We start from the raw sequence: 27,796 nt of genomic DNA, 5'->3' as shown, positions 1-27,796 counted from the left end.
TCACCTCATTGTGAACAGCCAATCCGCCCCCCCACCCACTGTCTTCTTCTAGCCAGGTGAAATATCTGAACAGCTACCCTGTCCAGCCCTAGGAATTTTATATATTCAAATAAAATGTCCAATTCTTTTAAACTTTGAAAAGTTAAGGCCAAGTCTGCTTCATATCTATAAGTACCCCAATCAGGAATCAAGCTGGTGAACTTTCATCGTACTCACTGACACACCCTTTTTTAGGCAGACCAGACCTGTACACAGTAAGACATCTTTACTCTTGCACTCAAATGGTTTTGCAATGGAGGCCCACAAACTGTGTGGCTTCGTAACATGCAGTTGTGGCTTGCAGGTAACTTTGATTTGTGTACAAGGAATCCCAGGTCCCTCAGAACTCACCACCTTTCAACCTCTCACCATTTAAAACCACTACTTTTCAAATTTCTCCTCCATCATTTTTTTCTTCTGTATTAGGTTCTATCTGCCTTGCCCTCATCCATTCACTTTATCCATCCATATCCCCTAAAGCCTTTCTGCATTTCCACACCAACACTGCCACCTAGCAGTAAATTTTGATTTAAACAATGGGACCTGTTGTAATATTGTGAACCCTTACTAGCAGGGTATTAGTTAACCTTTTCTCATTGCACAATACCAGATCTGAAGTCGCCTGCTCCCTTGTCCATTCCTCAACCTATACACCATGCCTGTAGGTGACCACATATTCCCTTCCCATTTTCTCTCAGCTGCAGCCAAACAGATTCTACTTTGTTTTCTCCCCCACTCTCTCTGCTTTTATCATATTTCTTGCACCCAAGTTCTTTCAAAAACTTTTACACACCAAATGTTTAATTTTGGAGAACTTCGAAAGACAAAACGGCTGCAGGAATTTCCAATGGTGATAAATTCATTTGGGAGGTGGCCAGTTAGGGTCATAGGAGTCAAACAGCACAGAAACAGGCCCTTTGGCCCAACTCATCCATGCCAGCCAAGATGCCCATCTGAGCTAGTCCCATTTGCCCACATTTGACACATATCCCTCTAAACCTTTCCTATCCATGTACCTGTCCAAATGTCTTTTAAATGTTGTCATCATACCTGCCTCAACCACTTCCTCTGACAGCTCGTTCCACATACACACCACCCTCTGGTGCCCCTCAGATCCCTTTTAAATCTTTCCCCTCTCACCTTAAACCCATGCCCTCTCCCTGGGAAAAAGACTGTGTGCATTCACCCTATCCACGCCCCTAATGATTTTATAACAAGGTCACCCCTCGGTTTCCTACATTCTAGGAATAAACTCTGAGCCTGCCCAACCTCTGCCCATAACTCAGGCCCTCAAGTCCTGGCAACATTCTTGTAAATCTTTGCACTCTTTCCAACTTAATGACATGTTTCCTATAACAGGGACTCAACCATCTTGTACAACCACAACATTACACACCAACTCATATACTCAATGCCCTGTATGAAGGCCAGTGTGCCAAACACCACCTTCACCACCCTACCTGTGACATCATTTTCAGGGAACCATGTACATGTACTCCTAGTTCCCTCTGTTCGACAACACTCCCTAGGGCCCTGCCGTTCACTGTGAAAGTCCTACACTGATTTGACTTCCCAAAATGCAACACCTCATACTTATCTGGATTGAAAGCCATTTGCCGTTCCTTGGCTGCATACCCGGCCGATCCAGATCCCCTCATTTTTGATAACTTTCTTCACCGTCTGCAATACCACCTATTTTAGTATCATTTGCAAATTTACTAACTGTGCCTTGTACATTCTCATCCAAGTCATTTATATAAATAACAAACAACAATGCCCCAGCACTGACCCATGGCACATTACTAGTCACAGGCCTTCAGACCAAAGAACAACCTTCAGGTTGTAAATCTGCAGCAAAAGGTGGTGCTGAACACAATTGCTGCTTGTAAATTCCTGGATCATGGCAGGGAAATTGTATCAAAAAATCCATCGTAATGGGGAGGTAATTCAGACCACTGATGAATGATTACAGGGTGGGTGGTGTTCCCAGAAGATTATTCATATCGTGATTTTCTGTAACATGAAGCTACATCATCAGCACGTGTCAAGAAATGCAAATTGATAAAAAAAGTTTTACTTTTTTTTACCCCCCCCTCCACAAATTTAGCAAGAGTTCATTTTTATTCCGTATCCCATATTTTTTGGCAGTGATGTGTGAATTCCATAAGGGAAAATGTCCATTCCTCCGACTGCCATAACACAGGGGTTACCTGTAATTCCTTGCATGTTAGTCAACATAAACTTACTACAAATTCAAAAGGTACCATCTAAATAATACTACCCAACTTTAATACTTAAATAATACTACTCAACTTTAATCATTAATTTTTTTTAATGAAAAACAACAGAATGCACCACCATCACTGTACACTGACAAATTACAACATGTTAGTGACAAAGCTTTACATCTTGTGCAAATTATACTGCAAAGACATTTATTGGACTATTAACGTTCATGATTGCAGCTTAGAAATTCTTTACATCACATAATGAACACATTATGGCACTCAAAGAAAATAAAAATGTTATACTTCTTTCTTCTTAATTATCAATGGACCCACGTTATCTCCCGTCAATTCATTGTGTTTGTTGTGAGACCCGTCACAAACAGGAAACTATAAAAGAAGAAAATAAGACCATTCAGATTCAATCCTGAGTTTAATACATGTTCACAGTTTGTTCTTGTACCCTTATGTCATGTCAGAGTGTACTCTGATATGGAAGCATTTCAGTCCACCAGAATAATCATCCCTTCTTGAATCAAGTGTAAGAGGCCAACTGGCTGTCGGAGCTTACAGAGGGATATTGATAGGATGCAGAGCTGGGCTGACAAGTGGCAGATGGAGTTCAATCCGGAGAAGTGTGAGGTGGTACACTTTGGAAGGACAAACTCCAGGGCAGAGTACAAGGTAAATGGCAAGGTACTTGGCAGTGTAGAGGAGCAGAGGGATATGGGGGTTCATATTCACAGTTCACTGAAAGTTGCCTCACAGATGGATAGAGCAGTTAAGAAGGCCAATGGGATGTTAGCTTTCATAAGTCGTGGGATTGAGTTTAAGAGCCGCAAAGTGATGATGCAGCTTTACAAAACTCTAGTTAGACCACACTTAAGAGTACTGTGTTCAGTTTTGGTTGCCGCATTATAGGAAGGATGTGGAGGCGTTGGAGAGGGTGCAGAGGAGATTTACCAGGATGCTGCCTGGATTAGAGCGTATGGAATATGAGGAGAGGCTTAAGGTGCTAGAGCTTTATTCACTGGAAAGGAGGATGAGCCGAGACATGATAGAGGTATATAAAATATTGAGAGGAATAGATAGAGTAGACAGCCAGCGCCTCCTTCCCAGGGCACCAATGCTCAAGACGAGAGGGCATGGCTTTAAGGTTATGGGTGGGAGGTTCAGGGGAGATGTCAGGGGGAGGTTTTTCACCCAGAGAGTGGTTGGTGCATGGAATGCACTGCCTGGGGTGGTGGTGGAGGCAGATACATTGGACAGGTTCAAGAGTTTGTTGGATAGGCACATGGAGGAATGTGAGATAGAGGGATATGCGGGAGGAAGGGGTTAGATAGCGTGAGGGTGGTTTGATGGACAGCACAACATGGTGGGCCGAAGGGCCTGTTTTGTGCTGTATGGTTCTATGGTTCTATGGCTTTACAATTAACTAAAGAGGAAGAATTTCTGATCCCATCACACAAAAGTTAACAACTTTCTGGAATCCAAATTCTTAGGAACTAACTGTCATTGTGATCAGAATAATTCAAAACAGATTCTGTATTATCAAAATGCTTATGACGAATGCAATTTGTTTTAAACATTTCCACGTTACTAGAAATCACAAGCTTCAGCTCAGCCATTCAGGCTGTACACCGACACAGACCTGGCTCAAGCCAAGGCCAAGTGCTAGAGCTCACCACCAGTTGGGAAACACACACATCAACACTACAGTTTGGATTTAATTGCATTGAAATGGGCATTTCAATGAATTTAAGCCAAGAAAGAAATTACTTTTATACAGGAAGGTATTCCCAGGGCATCCCAAAGATCTGAGTCAAGTATTTACTTGTCGACATTGCTTCTGAAAAAACAGCCTTCAATGTGCACTCAGTAAAGCTCCACAAACAGTGAAATGCACATTTGTCTCTTTTGATGATTGCGAGAAACATGCAGCCAGACAATGGAAAAAATTCTCTGCCAAATAATGGGCTTATTTACATTCACCAAGCCAAGCAGTCAAGAGCTCAGGCCTTACGGAAGGTAGTACCTTATCTGAGGTGCACCAATACACGAGTTTCTCAATCCAAAAGACATCATTATCATCCACATTTACTTCTAATGGTCAAAGTGGGGGCTGCTGCCTCTGAAGAACTGGATCTGGACATAACTGTTTCTCGAGGGTGTCAGATGAAATAGCTATGCACTAAGACAACAATTTCTAATCACTGTGCTGGCTGTTTGAAACCTGCCTCATCAAATCCAACTGACAAAATGGCTGCAAAGACTGAAGATAAACGTTTTACTGAAGTATGTGGGAAGGGCAGCTGGCTAAGCTCACAGATAAACTGTATCTTATCTGCTGTTATTGTCACCTTGTATACTGCAACTAAAGTATGCCATGGTTACTGAGGTTGCTTATACGAGCACATGTCCTTTTTCCCGTCACAGGTAGGGATGCTGTCATCTATGCTCTTGAATGCAAGGAAATATCTCCAAGCTCAAACTGGCAAGTGGGAGCCTTTTCATCTGGTGTATAATCACCATCAATTCTCTGTACATGCACCTTAGCTGGACTGCCCGACAACAGTTGCATATCATTACCGTCTTTGATCGCCAACATCTGCAGTACGCTGCCTTAGTAAACTGCAGGTCCTCGATATTGATTTCATTCACCACTTTGGGATTTTCCTTCTGGATCTTTAGGTTGATCAAGCTGTCCTTCTGCTGCTTCTTTCGAGGAATGAAGGGTCGAATGGCAAGGTACCCAAGCAGCGCTAGAACTCCAAGAAACGGCAGTAACCGTAGCCACTCTGCAACTGGAGGCAACAAGGCGAGGTTATACTGGAGGCAACAAGGCGAGGTTATACTGGCAAAGGCAGAATTTCAGCACCACTTTCAGAAGAGGCAAAGACTACAGCGTCAAGGATCTGAGAGCCTAAAATTAAAACTCTCCTGTTAAATGAATAATCTGCAAGGTGTAGGGTGCAAATTTTTAGAACGTTTATGGCAAAGAATGTGACAGTTCAGCCCAATTTATCCATGCTAGTGAGAAATGGACTTTGGGTTAATCCACTTGCCACATCTTAGCCCATGGTGAGAGGTCACAGTTCAAGAATTCATCCAGTGTGAGCAGGATTTTTGCCTCAGGTAGTAAGTTCCAGACCCCTCACCATTTGTTGAGTTAAAGAATTTTTTCCTCAACCCCCCTCTAATATGCCCGCCAATTAATTTAAATCTACATCGCCTAGTTACTGATCACCCTGCTAAAATAAGTATACTGATACCTAGCTTAGCACTTGGGATGTGTTCTTGGGAATGAGAGTACTAATAGAATCAGTGCTAAAGGGTCATTATATCTTTCTACACAGGAGATGTGATACTACTAGTGCTGGGCTACTGCCAAGGGCCCCACCCAATTGCCCCATGGGTTGATGTGGAGATGCTGCCTGTGAAGGCTGATGCGAGTGGTGCAGATGCTAATCTCTTTGGCTGCGTAGCTCTCCCTAACCCAGAGGTTCCTCTGTGGTGATGAGCTCAGTAGTTGCTGGCCAATGAGATTGTGTGCCAAACACAGAGGAATACAGCAGCTTCCACCACAGCCAAAGGATGTGATAAGATACCATGGGATCCAGGTGGTCCATCAATACGTACAGCAGGTCCTGCCAATCCCCAGCAGTGGTCTACATTCACCATGCCCCACAGGGTGCAGTCCTGAGTCCCATGTCTCAGTGGCAAGCAGCTACAGCATCTGTCCTGGCCCACTCAATACCAGCCTCTCTGCACTGAATCTGGGTGATTCATTGCTAGGTGGGATGCTGGAGGACAAGGCTCCACAAGGTTCCTGGCACAGCAGCAAAAGGCAGGAGTTCCCAGCAGAACAGAAAACAACCCAATCAGTTGTATATTGTTTTTAAAAAGTACCGAGGAGATACATACCTGGACAGCAGGACCAGGGGAGTTTTAATGAATCAGTGCTCTGTTCGACAGTACTATGCACAATACCTTACCGTTTATCCTCTCCACCATTTCAATTTCATACCAAGATGAACATATCATGCTCAGCAGAGAACATTCATGATACTTTAATGGCCTAGGCAAACAACTAGTATTACTGAAACAACGCTCAGCTCAGAATGACTCTCAGCTCCTGGACCAGAACTGACCAGCAGGACCTTAAGCCACAGAGACCTCCAGGACTTGCTCAGTTTTAAGTTGCCAATCTAAAAATTAAACATGTTCTCCTTCCCACAAGGATTAAACAGGCCCAACTACAATATTTTTCTCCACCACAGAGAACCCCAAAATATTAAAGTGTACAACTAGAAATTCTGCACATCTTCCCCAGTTCCTGAAGGTTTATAAACAAAATAGAGGAAGGCTGGAAATCACAAAATACAACTCTGGAAACCTTCAGATCAGGCAGAGGGGCAAAGGGAAAGAAGAAAACAATCAGTAGTTCACACTGACAACCAGGATAGCGGCGAGTGACTGTGCAGGCACGTGACGTCACTTGGAAGCGCGTGGGCGATTTAAAAAGACTGCCATATCCAGCGGGCAGCGTCAGAGCGGGCAGCGGAGTGAGACGGAGCAGATTGATTTGGGCTTTGGCTCAACAGGCTTCGGCGAGACTGGGTAAGAGGCGAGATTTATAGAGAGGGGGTAGGTTATTAGTTCATCTATCTCAATAGTATAGTATTGGACAGTGCTTTAGCAGTAGGCATCTGGGGTTGGTCTTACATTTGGAGTGCCAGATGTGGGGACCCTGGGAGACTACCAGCCTCCCCGATGACTACATCTGCACAAAGTGCACCGAGATGCGGCTCCTCAAGGAACGCGTTGAGAGTCTGGAGCAGCTGCTCGATGACCTTCAGCTGATTAGGGAGAGCGAGCAGGAAACAGACAGGAGTTATAAAGAGTTTGTAGAGTACCTCTGTGGCGGTCCCCCTCGAAAATCGGTATCTCATTTTAGATTCCGTTGGAGATGATGACCCGACAGAGGAAGACCACGGCAACCGGGACCTTGGCACCATGCCTGGTACTGTGGTCCAGCGGGGAAAGAGAAATGCAGTGATTATTGGGGATTCTATAGTGAGGGGAAAGGATAACAGACTCTGCGAAACCGACAATGAATCCCGGATGGTGTGTTGCCTCCCTGGTGCCAGGGTACGGGATGTCACAGAGCGGGTCCAGAATATTCTGAGGGGAGAGGGTGATCAGCCAGAAGTCTTGGTACATGTAGGTACCAATGACATAGGTGGAAAAAGAGAAGAGGTCCTGAAGGAGGAACACAAGGAGTTAGGGAGAAAGTTGAGAAGCAGGACCTCACGGGTGGTAATTTCAGGATTACTCCTTGTGCCACGTGCCAACTGTAGTAAGAATAGAAAGCTCTGGCAGATGAATGTGTGGCTGAGTGACTGGGGCAGGGCTTCAAATTTCTGGATCATTGGGATTTTGGGGGAGGCATGACCTATTCACTAAGGATGGGTTACACTTAAACTCCAAAGGGTCCAATATCCTGGCGGGAATGTTTAATTTAGCTGTTGGGGAGGGTTTAAACTAATCTGGCAGGGGGTTGGAAACCAGGATGTTAGGATACAAGATGTTAGGGTAAGGGAGGAGGTTTATAGAAACAAGTCCAAGACAGTGTGCAGTGAGGATGGCAAGAAGGACAGGCAGGTGAGAAGTCAGGATAATTTGCTGAACAATAGAAGTACAACAAAATCAATAGCAGATACTGGACCAAATGTACTATATTTAAATGCATGTAGCATTAGGAATAAAGTAGATGACCTAGTGGCACAACTACAGGTTAATAAATATGACATTGTGGTAATCACCGAGTCATGGCTTTATGACTGATGTGATTGGGAACTAAATGTCCAGGGGTACACAGTGTATAGGAAGGATAGGCGGGTAGGCAGAGGGGGTGGTGTGGCCATGATGGTTAGTAATGATATAAAATCAAAAGAAAGGAAGGACATTGGGTCAGAAGAGGTATAATCCTTATGGGTGGAGCTAAGAAATAACAAGGGTAAAAGGACAATAGTAGCAGTTATATATAGGCCCCCTAATAGCAATCAGGAAGTGGACGATAAGTTGCAGTTAGAAATAGAAAAAGCGTGTCAGAGTGACAACGTGAAGATAATTATGGGGGATTTTAATATGAAGGTGGACTGGGAAATCCAGCAAGGCAGTAGAACTCAGGAGAGAGAGTTTGTGGAATGTCTACGGGACGGCTTTTTGGAGCAACTTGTTGATGAGCCCACCAGGGGATCGGCTGTTTTGGATTGGGTGCTGTGTAACAAACCGGAGGTGATTAGGGAACTAAAGGTAAAGGAACCATTAGGAACTAGTGATCACAATATGATTGAGTTAAGTTTCAAATCTGAGAAAGAGAAGCTGATAACTGGTGTATCGATACTTCAGTGGAACAAAGGAAATTACAGTGGTATGAGAGAGGAGCTGGCCCAAATTGATTGGAAGAGTAAGCTAGCTGGAGGGACGGCGGAGCAGAAATGGATCGAATTTCTACAAGCAATAAGGGAAATGCAGGATAGATATATTCCAAGAAAAAAAGGTTTTGAATGGAAAAAAGGCACAAATGTGGATAACGAGAGAGGTGAAGGCTAAAATAAAAGCAAAAGGGAGGGCATACAAGGAAGCGAAAATTAGTGGGAAAACAGAAGACTGGGAAACTTTTAAAAACCTGCAGAAAGAAACTAAGAAGGTCATTAGGAAAGATGAATTATGAAAGGAAGTTGGCAGATAACATTCGAAAGGATACTAAGTTTTTTTAAATATACAAGGAGTAAAAGAGAGACACGGGTTGATATAGGACCAATTGATAATGGTGCGGGAGAGATTATAATGGATGATAAAGAGATGGCAGAAGAACTAAATGAGTATTTTGCATCGGTCTTCACCTTGGAGGACATCAGCAATATACTGGTTAGTCAGGGGTCTCATGGAATGGAACTGAGTTCAGTTAAGATTACTAGAGAGAAGGTGCTAGGAAAACTAAATGGGCTAAAGACTGGTAAGTCTCCCAGACCGGATGAGGTGCATCCCCGGGTTCTGAAGGAGGTGGCTTTAGAGATAGTGGAGGCATTGGTGATAATTTTCCAGGAATCGATAGACTCCGGCATGGTTCCGGAGGACTGGAGGGTCGCAAATGTAGTCCCACTGTAATAAGAAAGGTGGGAGGCAGCATAAAGGAAATTACAGACCTATTAGTCTGACATCGGTGGTGGGAATGTTATTGGAATCGATCCTCAAGGATGAGGTTATGGAATACCCAGAGGTGCAAAGCAAGATAGGTCCAAGCCAACACAGTTTCATGAAGGGAAGATCCTGCCTGACCAATCTATTGGAGTTTTTTTGAAGAAATCACAGGTAGGGTGGATAAGGGAGAGGGGGTAGATGTTGTGTATTTAGACTTTCAAAAGGCCTTCGACAAGGTGCCGCACAAGAGACTGATTAATAAGATGAGAGCTCATGGAATTACAGGTAGGATAGTAGAATGGGTGGAGCATTGGCTGGTTGGCGGGAAGCAAAGGGTGGGAATAAAAGGATCTTGTTCTGGTTGGCTACCGGTTACTAGTGGTGTTCCGCAGGGGTCGGTGTTGGGGCTGCTTCTTTTTACCTTGTACATTAACGATTTGGATGATGGAGTAAATGGTTTTGTGGCTAAGTTTGCGGATGACACCAAGATAGGTGGCGGAGTAGAGAGTATTGAGGAGACAGGAAGGTTGCAGAGAGACCTAGATAGTTTAGGAGAATGGGCAAGGAAATGGCAGATGAGATTCAATGATGAGAAATGTGCAGTTGTACACTTTGGAAACAGAAATAAACGGGCAAATTATTATCTAGAAGCAGAGAAAATTCAAAGTACAGAAGTACAAAGGGACTTGGGGGTACTCGTGCAGGATACCCTAAAGGTTAACCACCAGGTCGGATTGGCGGTAAGGAAATCGATTGCTATGTTGGCATTCATTTCGAGAGGTATAGTGTATAAAAGTAAGGAAGTGTTGATGAGGCTCTACGGGGCACTAGTGAGGCCTCATTTGGAATACTGTGTACAGTTTTGGGCCCCATATCTTAGGAAGGATGTGCTGATGTTGGAGAGGGTTCAGAGGAGATTTACGAGGATGATTCCTGGAATGAAAGGGCTTACATACGATGAGCATTTGTCAGCTCTTGGACTGTACTCACTGGAGTACAGAAGAATGAGAGGGGACCTCATAGAAACATTTAAAATGTTGAAAGGACTGGACAGAGTAGATGTGGCTAAGCCGTTTGCCTTGGTGGGTGAGTCTAGGACCAGAGGGCACAATCTTAGAATTAGAGAGTACAGGTTTAAAACAGATGAGGAGAAATTTCTTTAGCCAGAAGGTAGTGAATTTATGGAATTCCTTGCCATGTACAGCAGTGGAGGCCAGATCATTGGAGGCGTTGAAGGAGGAGATAGATATCTAATTAGTCAAGGTATCAAGGGATATGGGGATAAGACCGGAAATTGGGGTTAGAATAGTTTTTTTTCCCTCATTGCCTCCCCCCCTCCCCATTTCTCATTTCTTTTTTCCTCCTTTTCTTTGGAGCAGACTCGATGGGCCAAATGGCCTACTTCTGCTCCCTTGTCTTGTGAACTTGTCAGTGGTTACAAGAGCTGCTACTTCCTCTTTTTTTATCCACACAACCAAGAGCACACCGAATACATTCTTCCTACTTTGTGGACTCACTGTAGTCTGGAATCAGATCAGGGCAACAGATTGCTGCCCTCTAACTACTATATTAATAAATCCAAGAGCAATTTGCCTTTCCTTCCTCTGCTCAAGCTGCGTCCTCAACGTTGCCCTGTGCAATTTAAGTCAGGAAAAAGAAATCAAACCTACACCTTCATGTTCCCTCCCCTAAAAGCACTGTCCCCAATTCACAGCATGAACCAAGATATCAGCCTCTGCTGAAATGCAAATCCTACGAGAAGTGCACGCCCAAGATTTCATTAATTTTGCTTTAATTTTCAAGTTAATATTGTTTAAATACAGCTTCCTGTTTGGATAATGCAACTTCATTTACCCTCAACTATTGGAATACTTGCATTAAACCATCAGATATTTAGTTCATTAACACTCTAAACAGCAACAGCATAGATGAAAAATACCACAGGACCACAGATATTTCAACATTTCCTCTGTTCTACATTGGCTAACCCTCCAGACTACCTCACTACACATAACACAGTTTAGCTGTTACATGTCAACTATAATAATACTACATTTAAATATATACACAATGCACTGAAGCTGCTTTTAGACTGGAACACAACTCGCAGAGGCAAATTAGTTCCCGGTATTTTCACAGAATCTTACCATTAATCCAGAAACAAAATTATAATGCACACAAGTAAGAACTGGGTTCAGCAACTTAGTGTTATTAGCCAGCACAGATCTTGAATTCTCAGGATCTAAACACTGAAATCTAAACATTGCTTAGGTATTGATTTTAGCATCAAAATCCTAGTAACTCTGCTCCTTCCCTGTTTCTGATCTGCTGTCTGCCCCATGGCAAGAATATCTGCAATGTCTGGTTTCACACCCAGCATTATGCCAGTGCAGCCTCTCCAGGCCCCTTCATGTCTGAAGCATCATGTTGCTCATTCAGCAACCAGTTCTGGGTGAATGGAAATTTCCTCCAACCAAACATCAATCCAGCAGAACTCCCTGGTTCAGGAAGGTGGCTGTCCACTCCCACCTTCTAGAGTGCAGTTAGAGAGGGGCAATAAATACTGACATCGCTGGTGACATCTGGGTCCAGGGAATGAATAATAAGCATCCACTGAAGTGGTCAGGTTGGATTGGATTGTCCTTGTTGTAGCTGACACTGCTGGGTGACCCAGGTCCAGCCCTTGGTCTGGTTACTGTGGTTCCTCTGGTCTTGGGTGGCAGACCTTGTGGCCCTCTCGCCTTTGAATGCCTCTGATTGTAGATGCTTAGAAACTGTTTAGATGGATTTATATAAAAATTATATTTTAAAATTACTTAAAACCCTTTTTGGAGATTTAGAAATTTATTAAAAATCTTAAGAAAGGGGGAGAAAAAGACCACTGTCTTTTTCATCCAGGTGAAAGAGGCCATTTTCCATAGGTCAGCCATCACTGGTCAGAACTGAGGGTCAGATGTGCTGCCTCCAGCTCTACACAGCCCCTGGACTTGGTGCTGTGTCTATTGGCAGAACGGAGGTTTTGAGTTGAAGTCAGGAACGAGCTAAGTTACACACTGCAGTTATCTCATGGTTTGCTATGGAACTGCTGGCACAAGACCAGGACCATCCTCCCTTTGGTTCCTGTCACAAACACATTCCAAGCTTTGCCCCTGCAACTCTTAAACTGAAACAGGTTGTTGGCAACCATGATGTCTGTGTGACTCTGAAACAACTGTCGGTCGACATCTGTCACGTCACCTCTTCCAACCTCAATGTAGATTCAGTCTACTGAAATCCTCAAGTATATTGCGTCACTCCTGATTATTCACCCATAACCCTGGGTTTATCCCCCAACTCTTACCTTGTTGTCAGAGTCTTTCAAACTTCCAGGCAAACTACGAGGCTGCTAGACAGACAATAATCACTCTATGGGTTTGCCACAGACATTTAACTTGAACCATCGAAAGGGCCCATTTCTATACTGTATGACTATACTTTCTGCTCAATTTGGTGGCAATCATGTGGGGATTTAAGAACAAGGCTAAGAACTTTATTACATAGCAAGTGTAGGTCAGCAAGTCCCGTTCACCCTCAGCAAGCAGAGGTGTATGGGCAAAAAGTTTTCATACTTATAAATCATTATTTTGCTACTTGCAGGCTAACATAACTGTAGGAAAACTTTAATGCAGCAAATACTACCTGCCACGGGAATTCACTTCAGCTTTCCTGATGGCAGTCTACATTACGGGACATGAAGCCTGCACTCAAGGAACTATACTCTGGTCAACAGCCTTGAGGCAGGATACCCTGAGGCCCTCTTCATTATTGCAGGTGACTTCAACAAGGCCAACCTCAGGAGAGTGTTACCAAAATACCACCAGCACGTCTCCTGTCCTGCCAGGGGCCCAAACACACTTGACTGTTGCTATACAACCAAAGATGCCTTCTGAGCCATCCCTCCCCCACCCATACTTTGGTAAACCTGACCACCAGGCTGTGCTTCTTCTCCCTGCATACAAACAGAAACTGAAACAGGAGGATCCAGTACAGAAAGTTGTACAGTGCTGGTCTGACAAAATGGATGAGCTTCTACGCGACTGCTTTAAGTCAGTGGACTGGTCCATGTTCAAAGACTCAGCTGCCAGCCTTAACGAGTATGTCACCACCATCACAGACTTTATCAGCAAGTGCGTTGAGGACTGCGTACAAAAGAGGACAATAGAAACCATGGACAAACCAGGAGATCCACTCCCTACTGAAGTCGAGGACTGCTGCATTCCAATCAGGTGGCCCTGACCTCTGTAAAGCTATCAGAGATGCCAAGAGACAATACCAGTTCAAAATAGAGTCCCAGACCAGCCATCAGTTGTGGCAGGGCTTACATGCTATAATGGGCTACAAAACCAAGTCAGGCAGCATAGTCAACAACAATGCATCCCTTCCTGATGAGCTTAACTCATTCTATACATGTTTCAAACAGAAGGGGATTTGGTTTGTCACCAACCACCCCGACAGCCTCCAATGCAAGTGAACTTGTGGTCATCATCCAGGACGTAAGATCAGTCTTCCAGAGAGTGAACCCCAGGAAAGCATCTGGCCCGGATGGTGTCCCTGGCTGTGTCCTCAAAACTTGTGCTGATCAGTTGGTGGAGGTATTTGCAGACATATTTAACCTTTCCCTGCTTCAATCTGAGGTTCCCACCTGTTTAAGACCACTATTATCCCGGTACCCAAGAAAAAGAAGGTAACATGCCTTAATGACTACCAACTGGTGGCTCTGACATCCACCATCATGAAGTGTTTCAAGATGCTGGTCATGGCACACATTAACTCAAGCCTCCCAGAAAATCTCAACCCACTACAATTCATCTATGTGCCTCCGAAATAGGTCCACGGTGGACGCTATCTCCCTGGCCCTACACTCATCTCTGGAGCATGTGGGCAGTAGAGACACCTATGTTAGACTATTGTTTATTGACTACAGCCCCACCTTCAATACTAGAATTCCAAACAAACTCATCACCAAACTCCTAGACCTGGGACTCAACACCTCCCTCTGTAACTGGATCCTTGACTTTGACCAACAGACTGCAATACATGACCCTGACAGCGTATATCATCAGGCTCACAGACAGCTTCTATCCCACAGTGATAAGACTATTGAACGGTTCCCTTATACGATGAGGTGGACTCTTGACCTCTCAATCTACCTTGTTGTGACCTTGCACCTTATTGTCTACCTGCACTGCACTTCCTCTGTAGCTGTGACACTTTACTCTATTCTGTTATTGTTTTTACCCTGTACTGCCTCAATGCACTGTGTAATGAATTGATCTGTATGAACGGAATGCAAGACAAGTTTTTCACTGTACCTTGGTACAAGTGACAATAGTAAACCAAATATCAAAGCACAGGATTAATCTGTCAATCTCACTCATGAATCAGTTATTTCCACTGCTTTGAAAACCTCTCAATTGTCCATCTATTTTCTTTCTTTTTGATTGCACTCTGATGTCGATTAGAAAATGGTACCAATGAACCCAACATACCACTTACAAAGTTATCCACCCTTCAACACGCCAATACACCTCCACCATCTCACCTACTTTAATTACATGCTCTGCTAATACCCCATTGCCAGTCACTGTGCACGTCACTGATTTTCCAATACCCCATCCTCCCATTATTTAAATGTTAGATAAACAATCTGAACTACCTGCTGTAGTTGAAGGGTTTTTCTCCCCTGAACTAGTTTCTTTCACCCATGTGGAAAAAATTTGCAAACATAAGCACCTTAAATTTGCTAGAACACAGCAAATAAATTTTTCTTTATGGCATTGGGTGTTCTTTCAGCGGAAATACAAGTGATGTGCTGGGACATCAGGATGTAGGGACATAAATAGCAGCAGGTGGTGGCCATTTGGCCCTTCAAACCTCTCTGCTATTCAGTAAATTCAAGGCTGATCTTCTACCTCAACACCATCTACCTGCCCTATCCCCATATTCTTGCATTCCACATACCCAAAAACTACTGATCTCACTTTTAGCCTGCTGAGTCCTCCAGAAAAGAAAATTCCTAAGAGATTGCCCCTCATTTTTAGAGTTGTGACCGTAGCTGTAGATTCCTCAACCAAGGGAAACACCCATTTACTATAAACCCTCCGACTCCCACAGCTACTTATGACTACACCTCTTCCCACCCTGTCCCTTGTAAGGATGCCATTCCTTTCTGCTGCATCTGCTCTTGGGATAAGGCTTTCTGTTCCAGGACATCTGAAATGTTCTCCTTTTTCAGGGAGCATGCCTTCCCTTCTGCTATTGTTGATGAAGCCTGCTTTTGTAGCTCCTCTGTTTCTTGTACTTCTGCTTGCACTCCACCTCCCTCCAGTCAGAACAGAGATCCCCTAGGCCTCACCTTTCAACCTACAAGCCTCCGCATCCAGCATGTCATCCTTCATCATTTCCACCAGCTGCAACAAGATCCCACCACCAACCACATCATCTCCTGCCCACCCCTTTCCACCATCCACAGGGACCATTCATCCCTCCCTGACCCCTGGCACTTTACCTGCCCGTGCAGGAGGCGTAACACTTGTTCTTGCACTTCCTCCCTCAACAACATCCAGGGACCTATACAGCCCTTCCAGGTGAGGCAAAGGTTCCACACACCTCCTCCAACCTCATCTACTGCATTTGGAGCTCCCAAAGTGACCTCCTCTACATCAGAGGGACCAAGCGCAGACTGGGCGACCATTTCACAGAGTACCTACACTTCGTCCGCAATGGCCATCCCAAGCTCCCAGTTACATGCCATTTCAATCGCCCTTCCCATTCCCACACTGATCCATCCATTTTGGCCTTTTCTATTGCCAGGATATGGCCCAATGCAAACTAGAACACCACCTGGTAGCCTACATCCCAATGGCATGAATATTGAGTTTTCCAATTTTAGCTAACCTTCCCCTCCAGTGGGTTGTTTCCCCCTCCCCCCCTTCCAATCCTCCCATTTTTGTGTCCCTTCCCTCATACCCCCCAACTGCCCCTCACCCATCTCCATCCCCCAACTACACACGAACTGTTCACCCACAGGTACCCCCCTCCCCCATCTGGTTCCAACTGCCATGCACCTCTCCCTCAGTGGCTCCCATTCTCACCTCCTTTACTTAGGAGTCCAGTACTGGTAGCCCTTGTGTTGCTGCTCATCTCCCTCCAGCAGCTGTATCTTCAAACTCCCCCCACCCTCACCTTGCGCCATCTGCTTCTCCATATTTTTTCCTCTCTCTGTCTGCCTCCATCTATCATTCACCTGCCACTGTCTCCGAACTCCACCCCCTGGCACAACCTGCCTGTCATCTTTCACCCTCTTCAGTCCACCAATCACCTCAGACCCCTTTCTCACCATTCCCCTCTCCTCTATACTGGCCATCACCTCCACCCCACCCCCCCGTACCCTCTCCTCTTTATACTGGCCATCACCTCCACCCCCCCATTCCCCTCTCCTCTATACTGGCCATCACCTCCACCCCACCCCCCCGTACCCTCTCCTCTTTATACTGGCCATCACCTCCACCCCCCCATTCCCCTCTCCTCTATACTGGCCATCACCTCCACCCCACCCCCCCGTACCCTCTCCTCTTTATACTGGCCATCACCTCCACCCCCCCATCCCCCTCTCCTCTTTATACTGGCCATCACCACCACCCCTCCCCTTTCCTGATGTAGGATTTCAACCTAAAACTTTGACAATTCCTTTCCTTCCACAGATGCTGCTCGACCCGCTGAGTTCCTCCAACAGATTGTTTGTTGCTCCAGATTCCAGCATCTGCAAACTCTTGTGTCTCCACCTTTCCTGTATCGACCTTGTCAAGCCCTTTGAAAATGTTGTGTTTCATTGAGGTCACCAGTCATTCTTCTAAATGACCTGCTCAATCTCTCCTTAGGTGTGAGACTTTCCATTCACTGGTAAATATTCATTGCACTCCCTCTAAAGTATATCCTTTATTAAGCAAGGGCAAAATTGTATACAATACCCAACGTATCACAAGAGCCTTGTCACCTCGTTTTCTTTACATACTAGTACCAAGAACATGACTGATCAGTACACCATCTCTTTTTTTGTGGTAGTATGTATTAAGGATTTACACTTAAATGCAGAGGACATGATGAAAGTTTGCTGATAAAACAAAGTGGCTGTGGTTGATTTTGAGGAAAGCTATAAACAGCAGGAAGATAGAATCATACAGCACAGAAACAGGCCAACTGGTCCATGCTGACCAAGATTCTCATCTAAGCTAATCCTATTTGCCCACGTTTGGCCCATATCCTTGTAAACCTTTCCAATGTACCTGTCCCAGTACCTTTTAAATGTTGTTAATGTACCTGCCTCAACCACTTCCTCTGGCAGCTCATTCTACATACTGACCAACCTCTCAGTGAAAAAGTTGCCCTTCAGGTTACTATTAAGTCTCTCCTCTCTCACCTTTTATCTATGCCCTCTAGTTCTTAATTCCCCAACCCAAAGACCGTGCGCATTTACCCTATCAATGCCCCTCGTGATTTTTTTTACAACTATAAGATCACCCCTCATTCTCCTACGTTCCAAAGTTAAGAGTTCATTGTCATAGGTGCAGGTACATGTATGCACAGGTGTAATGAAAAACTTACTTGCAGGAGCATCATAGGCACATAGCATCATATTAGCAGCATTAACAAGAAAAGCAAATTATACACAATTTTTACAAGAAAAAAACCACAAGTAGAACAAAAAAAAAGTCCATTTTAGTGCAAAGTGATCAAAGTGGTCATAGTGTTGCTAAACTGTAGTGGTGATCAGGGTTTTGCCAGTTGGTTCAAGACCCAACCTGCTCAATCTCTCTCCATAACTCAGTCCCTCAAGTCCCAGCAAAATCCTCGTAAATCTGCTCTGCATTCTTTCGAGCTTAATGGCATCTTTCCTTGAGCAGAGCGACCAAAACTGAACACAATTCCAAATGTGGCCTCACCAATGTCTTGTACAACTGCAACATAACATCCCAACTTCTATTCTCAATGCCCTGACTGGTGAAAGCCTTCAACACTTTGTCTACCTGTGACACTACTTTCAGGGAACCATGTACTCGTACTCCTAGGTCCCTCTGGTCTACATCACTCCCCAGAGCTCAACTGTTGACTATGAATGTCCTACCGTGATTTGTCTTCCCAAAATGCAACATCTTGTACTTGTTCGAATTAAACTCCATTTGCCATTTCTCAGCCCACTTACCCAGCTGATCAAGATCCCTCTGTAAATCCTGATAAGTAACTTCACAGTCAATGCCACTACCTATTTTAGTGTAATCTGCAAACTTACTATGCCTCGTACTTTATCATCAAATCATTGATATAGATGACAAATAGAAGGGCCTAGCACCAACCCCCAAGACACACCACTAAGTCACGGGCCTCCAGTCCAAGAAACAACCTTCTACCATCACCCTCTGCTTCCTACCATCAAGCCAATTGTGCATCCAATTAGCCAGCTCCCCTGAATCCCATGCCATCTAACTTTCCATAGCAGCCAACTATGTGGAACCTTAAAGGTGTTACTGAAGTCCATACATATGACATCTACCACCCTGCTCTCATTGATCTTCTTGGTTACTTCTTCAAAAAAACTCAATCAAATTCGTGCGACATGATCTCCCACCCACAAAGCCATGTTAACTATCCCTAATGAACTCATCTTCCCAAGGTGCTGGTATATCTTATTCCTTAGAATTTTCTGTAGTAACTTACCTACCACAGATAATAGGCTTACTGGCCTGTAGTTCCCAGGCTTTTCTTTGCAGCCCTTCTTAAATAAAGGCACAACATTCCCCACCCTCCAGTCTTCCATTACTTCCCCCGTCACTATCGATGATGCATATATCTTAGCCATGGCTCCCACAATTTCTTCTCTAGCTTCCCACAGTGTTTTTGGATATACCTGATCAGGCCCTGAAGATTTATCTACCTTCATACGCTTTAAGACAGCTAGTACCTCCTCTGCTATAATGCAGACTATCCCCAAGACATCCCCATTAACCATCTCAAGTTCCGAAGATATAGAAAATCTGGTGATTTGGACAGAAAAGTGACAAATGGAATTTAGAGTCATACAGCATGGAAAGCAGACCCTTCCGCCCAACTCATCCATACCAACCAAGATGTCTGTTCAAGCTAGTCCCATTTGCATGCATTTAGCCCCAACTTACCAAACTTTTTCTATTGATGCACCTGTCTTAACGTCTTTTAAATATTGTAATTGTATCCGCCTCTACAGCTTCCTCTGGCAGCTCCTTCCATATACCCACCACCCTCTATGTTTAAAGTTTCCCCTCTCACCTTCAATATATGTCCTTTAGTTTTAAATTCCCCTACCCTGGGAAAAAGACTGAATATCCACCTTATCTATACGCCTTATGATTTTATATACCTCTAGAAGTTCACCCCTCAGCCTTCTCAGCTCCAAGGGAGAAAAAAAAGCCCCAGCCTATCCAGCCTCTCCTTATAATTCAAGCCCTCTTGTCACAGTAACATCCTTGTGAATCTTTTCTGCACCCTTTCCAGCTAATGACATCCTTCCCATAGCTGGGTGACCAGAACTGCATACAATACTCCAAAAGTGGTCTCACCAACAACTTGTACAGTTGCAACATTATGTCCTAACTCTTGTATTCAATGTCCTGACTGAAGGCAAACATAAACACCTTCTTAACCACCCTGTCTACTGTGTCGCCACTTTCGGGGAACTACGTACTTGTATCCCCAGTTCTCTCTGTTCTGCAACACCCCCCAGGGCCCTACTATTCACTGTGCAAGTCCTAGCCTGGTTTAACTGACCAAAATCCAATACCTTGCACTTGTCTGAGTTAAATTCCATCTGCCATTCCTTGGCCTACTTCTCCAGATATTTAAATCCTATTGTACTCTTAGATAACTTTCTCCACAGCACCACCAATCTTGGCACCATCCACAAGCTTACTAACCATGTCATCCAAATCATTAATATAGATAACAGTGGATCAGCACCAATCCCTACGGCACACCAGTGGTCACAGGTCTCCAATCTGAATAGCAACCCTCCACTACCACCCTGTCTCCAACAAGCCAATTTTATATCCAATTGGCTGGCGCACCCTGGATCCCAAGTGATCTAACCTTCCAGACCAGCAGGATCTTGTCAAGTCCTTGTTAAAATCCTTATAAATAATGTCTACCACCCTGCCTTCGTTAACTTTCTCCATTACCTCCTCTCCAAAAACCCAATCTAATTTGTGAGGCATGATTTCCCATGAACAAAGCTATACTGACTATCCTTTATCAGTACCTGCCTTTCCAAACGCTGGTAAATCCCACCCCCTCAGAATCCCCTCTAGTAACCTTGTCACCAATGACGTTAGGCTCACCAACCTGTAGTTCCCTGGCTTTTCCTTCCAGTCCCTAGCCTGTGGCTAATGATGATGTAAATATCTCTGCCAGGGCTCCTGCAATTCCTTCCCTAGCTTCCCATGATGTCCTAGGATACCCTTGGTCAGGCCCTGGGGATTTATCCACCTTTAAGTGCCTTAAGACTGCCAGCATCTCCTGTTTTAATGTGGATATGTTCCAATACATCACTATTCATTCCTTTAATTCCTTAGTTTCCATGACCTTCTCCATGATAAATACAAATATTCATTTAACACCTCTCCCATCTCCTGTGGCTCCACACACACACACACGATTAAATTGATCCCGAACAGGACCCATTTTTTTTCCTCAGTTACCCTTTTGCACTTAATATACAGGAAGTCCCCGGATTACGAATGAGTTCCGTTTTTGAGTCTGTTTGTAAGGTGAATTCGTATGTAAGTCGGAACAGTTACGTACAGTTCACATCTAATGTCAATTAGTCCTAAATCACTACAAGCTTCAGTTATTTATTGCTATATATTAAGATCCAAATGGAATTTTGATTCCAGTTGCATTATAATTCCACACATAATGTGAAGCAATCTAAAATACAGCATAACTTGTTATCACCGGGACACGTAAAGACTGTCATCAGTCTTATGTGTGTTTGGTGTCATTACACGGGGACGACCTGTCGGGGGAGAGCGGGTGCTGGATAGATCGAGAGCGAGAGAGAGAGCGCCAGAGAGATAGATGGTGGGTGGGGGCAGCGGGAGAGGGGGCTGGTGACCATTCATGGCGTCCCTCATCATTCAGAACTCCTCGAACATCCCTGCCCCGAAATAGCGGTACAGACTGTAACACATGAAATCCATGATCCAGCCGTTCACCACCTTCATCACCTGGAATAGGTCAACACTGACAGGCAAACCGTTCTGCACCCAATTCCGCGCCTCTTCTTCCTGCCGTTCGTAAGTACGGGCATTCGTAACCCGGGGACTTCTTGTACTTGTATAATCTCTTAGGATTCTCCTTACCTATCCCAAGGCCATCTCATGTCCTCTTTTTGCCCTCCTGATTTCCCTTGTGTTTTCCTACATCTCTTGTACTACTCAAAGCATTCACTTGATCGCAGCTGCCTACATCTGACATATGCGTTTTTCCCGACCAGTGTCTCAATATCCCTAATCCTAGCAGCCTTTTCCTTCATTCAGACAGGAATCTGCTGTCTCCAAATTCTCCCTATCTCATTTTTAAAAGCTTCCCATTTGCCAGACATCCCTTTACCTGCAAACAGCCTCTCCCAATCAACCTTTGCATGTTCCTGTCTAATGCCTTCAGAATTTCCCTTGCCCTAATTTAGCATTGTAATTTATGGAGTAGTCCTATTTTTTTCCATAACTATTTTAAAACCGATAGAATTATGGTTACCGGTCCCAAAGTGCTCCCTGACACTGCCGTCACAAGAGGTCAAGTGTTGCCCCCTCTCTAGTAGAGACATCTACATACTGTTTGAGAAAACTTTCCTCCCCATCCAATCCCTTTGCACTAAGGCAGTCTCAGTCAACACAAGGGAAATTAAAAATCACCTATTATTACAACCCCATCATTTTTACAGCTATCTCCCTGCACATTTGTCCTCTGACTGTGTGTGTGTGTGTGTGTGTGTGTGTGTGTGTGTGGGGGGGGGGGGGGGTGGTGGCGGGGGTGGAGATACGAAATACAAAGCAATGAGCTTGGGAAGATACAAGATAAGGGATCTGTGGACATTCACTCCAAGGACCTCTTGTTTCTCCACAATACAATAAACAGAATGACATTGTAGTGTACCTACACAGATATTTAGAAAGGTAGCAGGAAGGTCAATAATGTAGTTAAGAAGCATATGGGATGTTTTCTTCATTAGAGTCAGAGTTACACAGCACTGAAACAGGCTCTTCAGCCCAACTTGCCCATGCTGAAGCACAAAATACAGAGCAGGAGACCTCTGCTAGAACTGCATACAACATTAATTAAACTGCAGTTTCCATAGAGTGCTGGTCACATTACAAGAAAAGGTATAAATAAGCAGTGGCAGATATTCAAGGAAATATTTCATTATTCTCAAATATTAGTACTTAAGGAGCGTATCAAATTGAAAGGAAAGACAAACAATGCTGTGAAGATTAGCACTAACCTAGTAAAATGCTGGTGTCTATAATTTTCCCAAAGGATGACGGAAAAAGGGAGAAAATAAATTATAGAGCAAGCTAGCAAGGAATATAAAGAGCTTCTATAAGTACAAGAAGGGAGGTCCCTTAGAAAAGCAAAGGCCATTTAGCCCATAACATCAATGTAGGTCAAAAATAACACTCCACCCTAATCCCACTTTCCAGCACATGGACTTCCACACACTTTTTAAATGTAATGAGTATTTCAGCCTCACCACATTTAGACAGCATGATATATCCCCACTAGCCTCAAAAATATTTGTCCCTATCTCCATTATAATCCTTACACCATTTACTTTGAGGCAGACACAAGTGACTGTAGATTCTGAAATCTGGAGAAAAATACAAGCTGCTGGAAGAACTCAGGTCAGGCAGCGTCTGGAGAGGAAAATGGACAGTTGATGTTTCCAGTTGAAACTCTTCACCTCAACTGAAAGAGTTGAGCAGAGAGAGACAGTCTCGAAGTGAGGGGAAGGGTGGGTCAAGAGCTGGCGAGCAATAGGTCCATCCAGGAGAGGGGCTGATTGGCAGATGGGCTCAGGTGAGGGAGGGAAGGGTGGAAATGGTGATAGAGGCTGGGAGGTGATCGGTGGAGACAACAAAAGGGCTGCATTTTAGAACATAGAACATTACAGCACAGTACAGGCCCTTTGGCCCACACTGTTGTCAGGGGTTAGGCAGGGTGAGGGCAGACGTGCAAGAAATGAGGGAGATGTGGGTGAGGGCTCCATCAACCACGTTTCCTGAAAAAGGACACCTCAGATGTTCATCTCGAGAACCAATGCAACAGAGAAACAGGTCCTTCAGCCCACCGAGTCGTTTGCAACCATCAACCACCCATTTAATTTATATCACATTTTATTCTCCCCACGTTTCCATCTACTCATCTCAGATTCCACCATTCAGCCACACACTAGGTGCAATCTACAGTGGCCCATTTAACCTACCAACCCGCATGCCTTTGGGATGTGGGAAAAAACCCCACAGTCACAGGGAGAACCTGCAAACTCCAGACAGACAGCACTGGAAGTCAGGACTGAACCTGGGTCACTGGAGCTGTGAGGCAGCTGCTCCACTAACTGCGCCATGTGCCGCTGGATTAAATTCCATCTGGCATTGTCAGCCAAACTGAGCAGACCATCTACGTCCTCCTAAAATCAGACCCTGTCCTCCTCCCTATACAAAATGCAGCCAATTTTTGCAGAGACTTTGAATAAATGTTCTGTACCTTCATGGTAGAAAACCCAGGGAAAAAGGGAAAGAGAAGATTTTAAAACAACTGTGAGTAACAAAAAGGTACTGGGCAAACCATTGGGACTAAAAGCTAACAAGTTCCCTAACCTGACAATCTACTTCTTAAGAGAAGTGGACACACAAAAATTGGAGGAACTCAGCAGGTCAGGTAGCAGCTATGCAGGTAAGTGGACAGTCAACATTTCTGAGCAAAACCTATCCTTCTCCATCTGCCCATCACCCACACACCCCTCCCACTGGTTCCCCCTCCCCCACTACTACCCTCTGCCTTCCCCATCTCTCTATTTTTATTATATGCTCCACTTTCCTCTATCAGATTCCATCATCTTCAGTTCTTTGGCACTTCCACCTCTCACCTCCCAGCTTCTGACATCATTCCCACTCTTCCCCCTCCCTCATCTGCCCCCTCACCTGGATCCACCTACCACCTGCCAGCTCTTGCTCCACCCCTTTCCCTCACCTTTTTAAACTAGCTATCCAGGTGAAGGGTGTCAACCTGAAATGTCAACTGTCCATTTCCCTCCACAGAGTGTAGGTTGTGGGTGCGAGGGGGGCTGCGTGTGATGTGCACAGGGGGTGGGAGTTGGGTGCAGGAGGGGGACAGGGGGTGATGGGTGCAGGGGGGGGACCAGGGGTGTGGGGGTGAGGGGTGCAGGAGGGGGACTGGGGCTGGGGATGATGGGTGCAGGAGGGGGACCTGGGGTGCGGGGTGATGGGTGCAGGGGGTGTGAGGTGATGGGTGCAGGAGGGGGACCGGGGGTGTGAGGTGATGGGTGCAGGAGGGGGACCAGGGGTGGGGGTGATGGGTGCAGGAGGGGGACCGGGGGTGATGGGTGCAGGAGGGGGACCGGGGGTGATGGGTGCAGGAGGGGGACCGGGGGTGATGGGGGTGTGGGGTGAACCGGGGGTGATGGGGGTGTGGGGTGAACCAGGGGTGATGGGTGCAGGAGGGGGACCGGGGGTGATGGGTGCAGGAGGGGGACCGGGGGTGTGAGGTGATGGGTGCAGGAGGGGGACCGGGGGTGTGAGGTGATGGGTGCAGGAGGGGGACCGGGGGTGTGAGGTGATGGGTGCAGGAGGGGGACCGGGGGTGCGGGGTGATGGGTGCAGGAGGGGGACCAGGGGTGGGGGTGATGGGTGCAGGAGGGGGACCAGGGGTGGAGGTGATGGGTGCAGGAGGGGGACCGGGGGTGCGGGGTGATGGGTGCAGGAGGGGGACCGGGGGTGCGGGGTGATGGGTGCAGGAGGGGGACCGGGGGTGGGGGTGATGGGTGCAGGAGGGGGACCAGGGGTGGAGGTGATGGGTGCAGGAGGGGGACCGGGGGTGCGGGGTGATGGGTGCAGGAGGGGGACCGGGGGTGGGGGTGATGGGTGCAGGAGGGGGACCGGGGGTGGGGGTGATGGGTGCAGGAGGGGGACCGGGGGTGATGGGGGTGCGGGGTGAACCGGGGGTGATGGGTGCAGGAGGGGGACCGGGGGTGTGAGGTGATGGGTGCAGGAGGGGGACCGGGGGTGCGGGGTGATGGGTGCAGGAGGGGGGACCGGGGGTGATGGGTGCAGGAGGAGGACCTGGGGGGGGGGGGGTGGGGGTGATGGATGCAGGAGGGGGACCGGGGGGGGGTGGGGGTGATGGGTGCAGGAGGGGGACTGGGTGCAGGGGGTGGGGGTGATGGATGCAGGAGGGGGACCGGGGGTGGGGTGCGGGGGGGGTGGGGGTGATGGATGCAGGAGGGGGACCAGGGGTGGGGTGTGGGGGGGGGGGGGTGGGGGTGATGGGTGCGGAGGGGGACTGGGTGCAGGGGGTGGGGGTGATGGGTGCGGGGGGGTGATGGGTGCGGGGGGGGACTGGGTGCGGGGGGTGGGGGTGATGGATGCAGGAGGGGGACCGGGGGTGGGGTGCGGGGGGGGGTGGGGGTGATGGATGCAGGAGGGGGACCAGGGGTGGGGTGTGGGGGGGGGTGGGGGTGATGGGTGCGGAGGGGGACTGGGTGCAGGGGGTGGGGGTGATGGGTGCGGGGGGGGGGGGGTGCGGGGGGGTGATGGGTGCGGGGGGGGACTGGGTGCGGGGGGTGGGGGTGATAGGTGGGGGGGGGTGGGGGTGGGGTGCGGGGGGTGATGGGTGCGGGGGGGGGACTGGGTGCGGGGGGTGGGGGTGATAGGTGGGGGGGGTGGGGGTGGGGTGCGGGGGGTGATGGGTGCGGAGGGGGACTGGGTGCGGGGGGTGGGGGTGATGGGTGCGGGGGGGTGGGGTGCGGGGGGTGATGGGTGCGGGGGGGGGGACTGGGTGCGGGGGGTGGGGGTGATGGGTGCGGGGGGGGTGGGGTGCGGGGGGTGATGGGTGCGGAGGGGGACTGGGTGCGGGGGGTGATGGGTGCGGAGGGGGACTGGGTGCGGGGGGTGGGGGTGGGGTGCGGGGGGTGATGGGTGCGGGGGGGGACTGGGTGCGGGGGGTGGGGGTGGGGTGCGGGGGGTGATGGGTGCGGAGGGGGACTGGGTGCGGGGGGTGGGGGTGATGGGTGCGGGGGGGTGGGGTGCGGGGGGTGATGGGTGCGGAGGGGGACTGGGTGCGGGGGGTGGGGGTGATGGGTGCGGGGGGGTGGGGTGCGGGGGGTGATGGGTGCGGAGGGGGACTGGGTGCGGGGGGTGGGGGTGATGGGTGCGGGGGGTGATGGGTGCGGGGGGACTGGGTGCGGGGGGGACTGGGTGCAGGGGGTGGGGGTGATGGGTGCGGGGGGGGTGGGGTGCGGGGGGGTGATGGGTGCGGAGGGGGACTGGGTGCAGGGGGTGGGGGTGATGGGTGCGGGGGGGTGATGGGTGCGGGGGGGGACTGGGTGCGGGGGGTGGGGGTGATGGGTGCGGGGGGGTGATGGGTGCGGGGGGGGACTGGGTGCGGGGGGTGGGGGTGGGGTGCGGGGGGTGATGGGTGCGGGGGGGGACTGGGTGCGGGGGGTGGGGGTGGGGTGCGGGGGGTGATGGGTGCGGAGGGGGACTGGGTGCGGGGAGTGGGGGTGATGGGTGCGGGGGGGTGGGGTGCGGGGGGTGATGGGTGCGGAGGGGGACTGGGTGCGGGGGGTGGGGGTGATGGATGCAGGAGGGGGACCGGGGGTGGGGTGCGGGGGGGGTGGGGGTGATGGGTGCGGGGGGGTGGGGTGCGGGGGGTGATGGGTGCGGGGGGTGATGGGTGCGGGGGGACTGGGTGCGGGGGGGGACTGGGTGCGGGGGGTGGGGGTGATAGGTGGGGGTAAGGGCGGGGTGAGGGGGGCGGGGGTGGGAAGAGATCAGTGCAATGCGCCCTCGCCTCACCTGTGAGCCGGGCGAAGCCGCCGACGGTGAGCGGCAGCGGGATGCGCTTCAGGTAGGCGGGCAGCTGCACCTTGATGATGCGCGCCAGAGTCTCGAGCACCATGGCGGCGGCGGAAGACGGAGACCACGCCCCTCGGGCCGACGCGCGGTGACGTCACCTTGGCG

The 27,796-nt window shown here is 47.8% G+C and overlaps 1 protein-coding gene across 1 annotated transcript; it reads right to left on the bottom strand.

Annotated features, from left to right (window-relative positions):
• Positions 1-2,352: 2,352 nt before the first annotated feature.
• On the bottom strand, positions 2,353-27,796 carry cisd2 (CDGSH iron sulfur domain 2). The gene is made up of 3 exons (XM_052045851.1): positions 27,632-27,796; positions 4,854-5,068; positions 2,353-2,654 (listed from the first exon to the last, which is right to left on the bottom strand). Exons 1-3 carry the CDS (start codon positions 27,732-27,734, stop codon positions 2,565-2,567), a joined length of 408 nt encoding a protein of 135 aa, XP_051901811.1. The 5' UTR covers positions 27,735-27,796; the 3' UTR covers positions 2,353-2,564.

The sequence above is a fragment of the Pristis pectinata genome, chromosome 2, assembly GCF_009764475.1.
Source record: "Pristis pectinata isolate sPriPec2 chromosome 2, sPriPec2.1.pri, whole genome shotgun sequence".
NCBI lineage: Eukaryota > Metazoa > Chordata > Chondrichthyes > Rhinopristiformes > Pristidae > Pristis > Pristis pectinata.
Note: the sequence above shows the minus strand (reverse complement) of the source record. Positions and strands in the feature narration are given on the sequence as shown.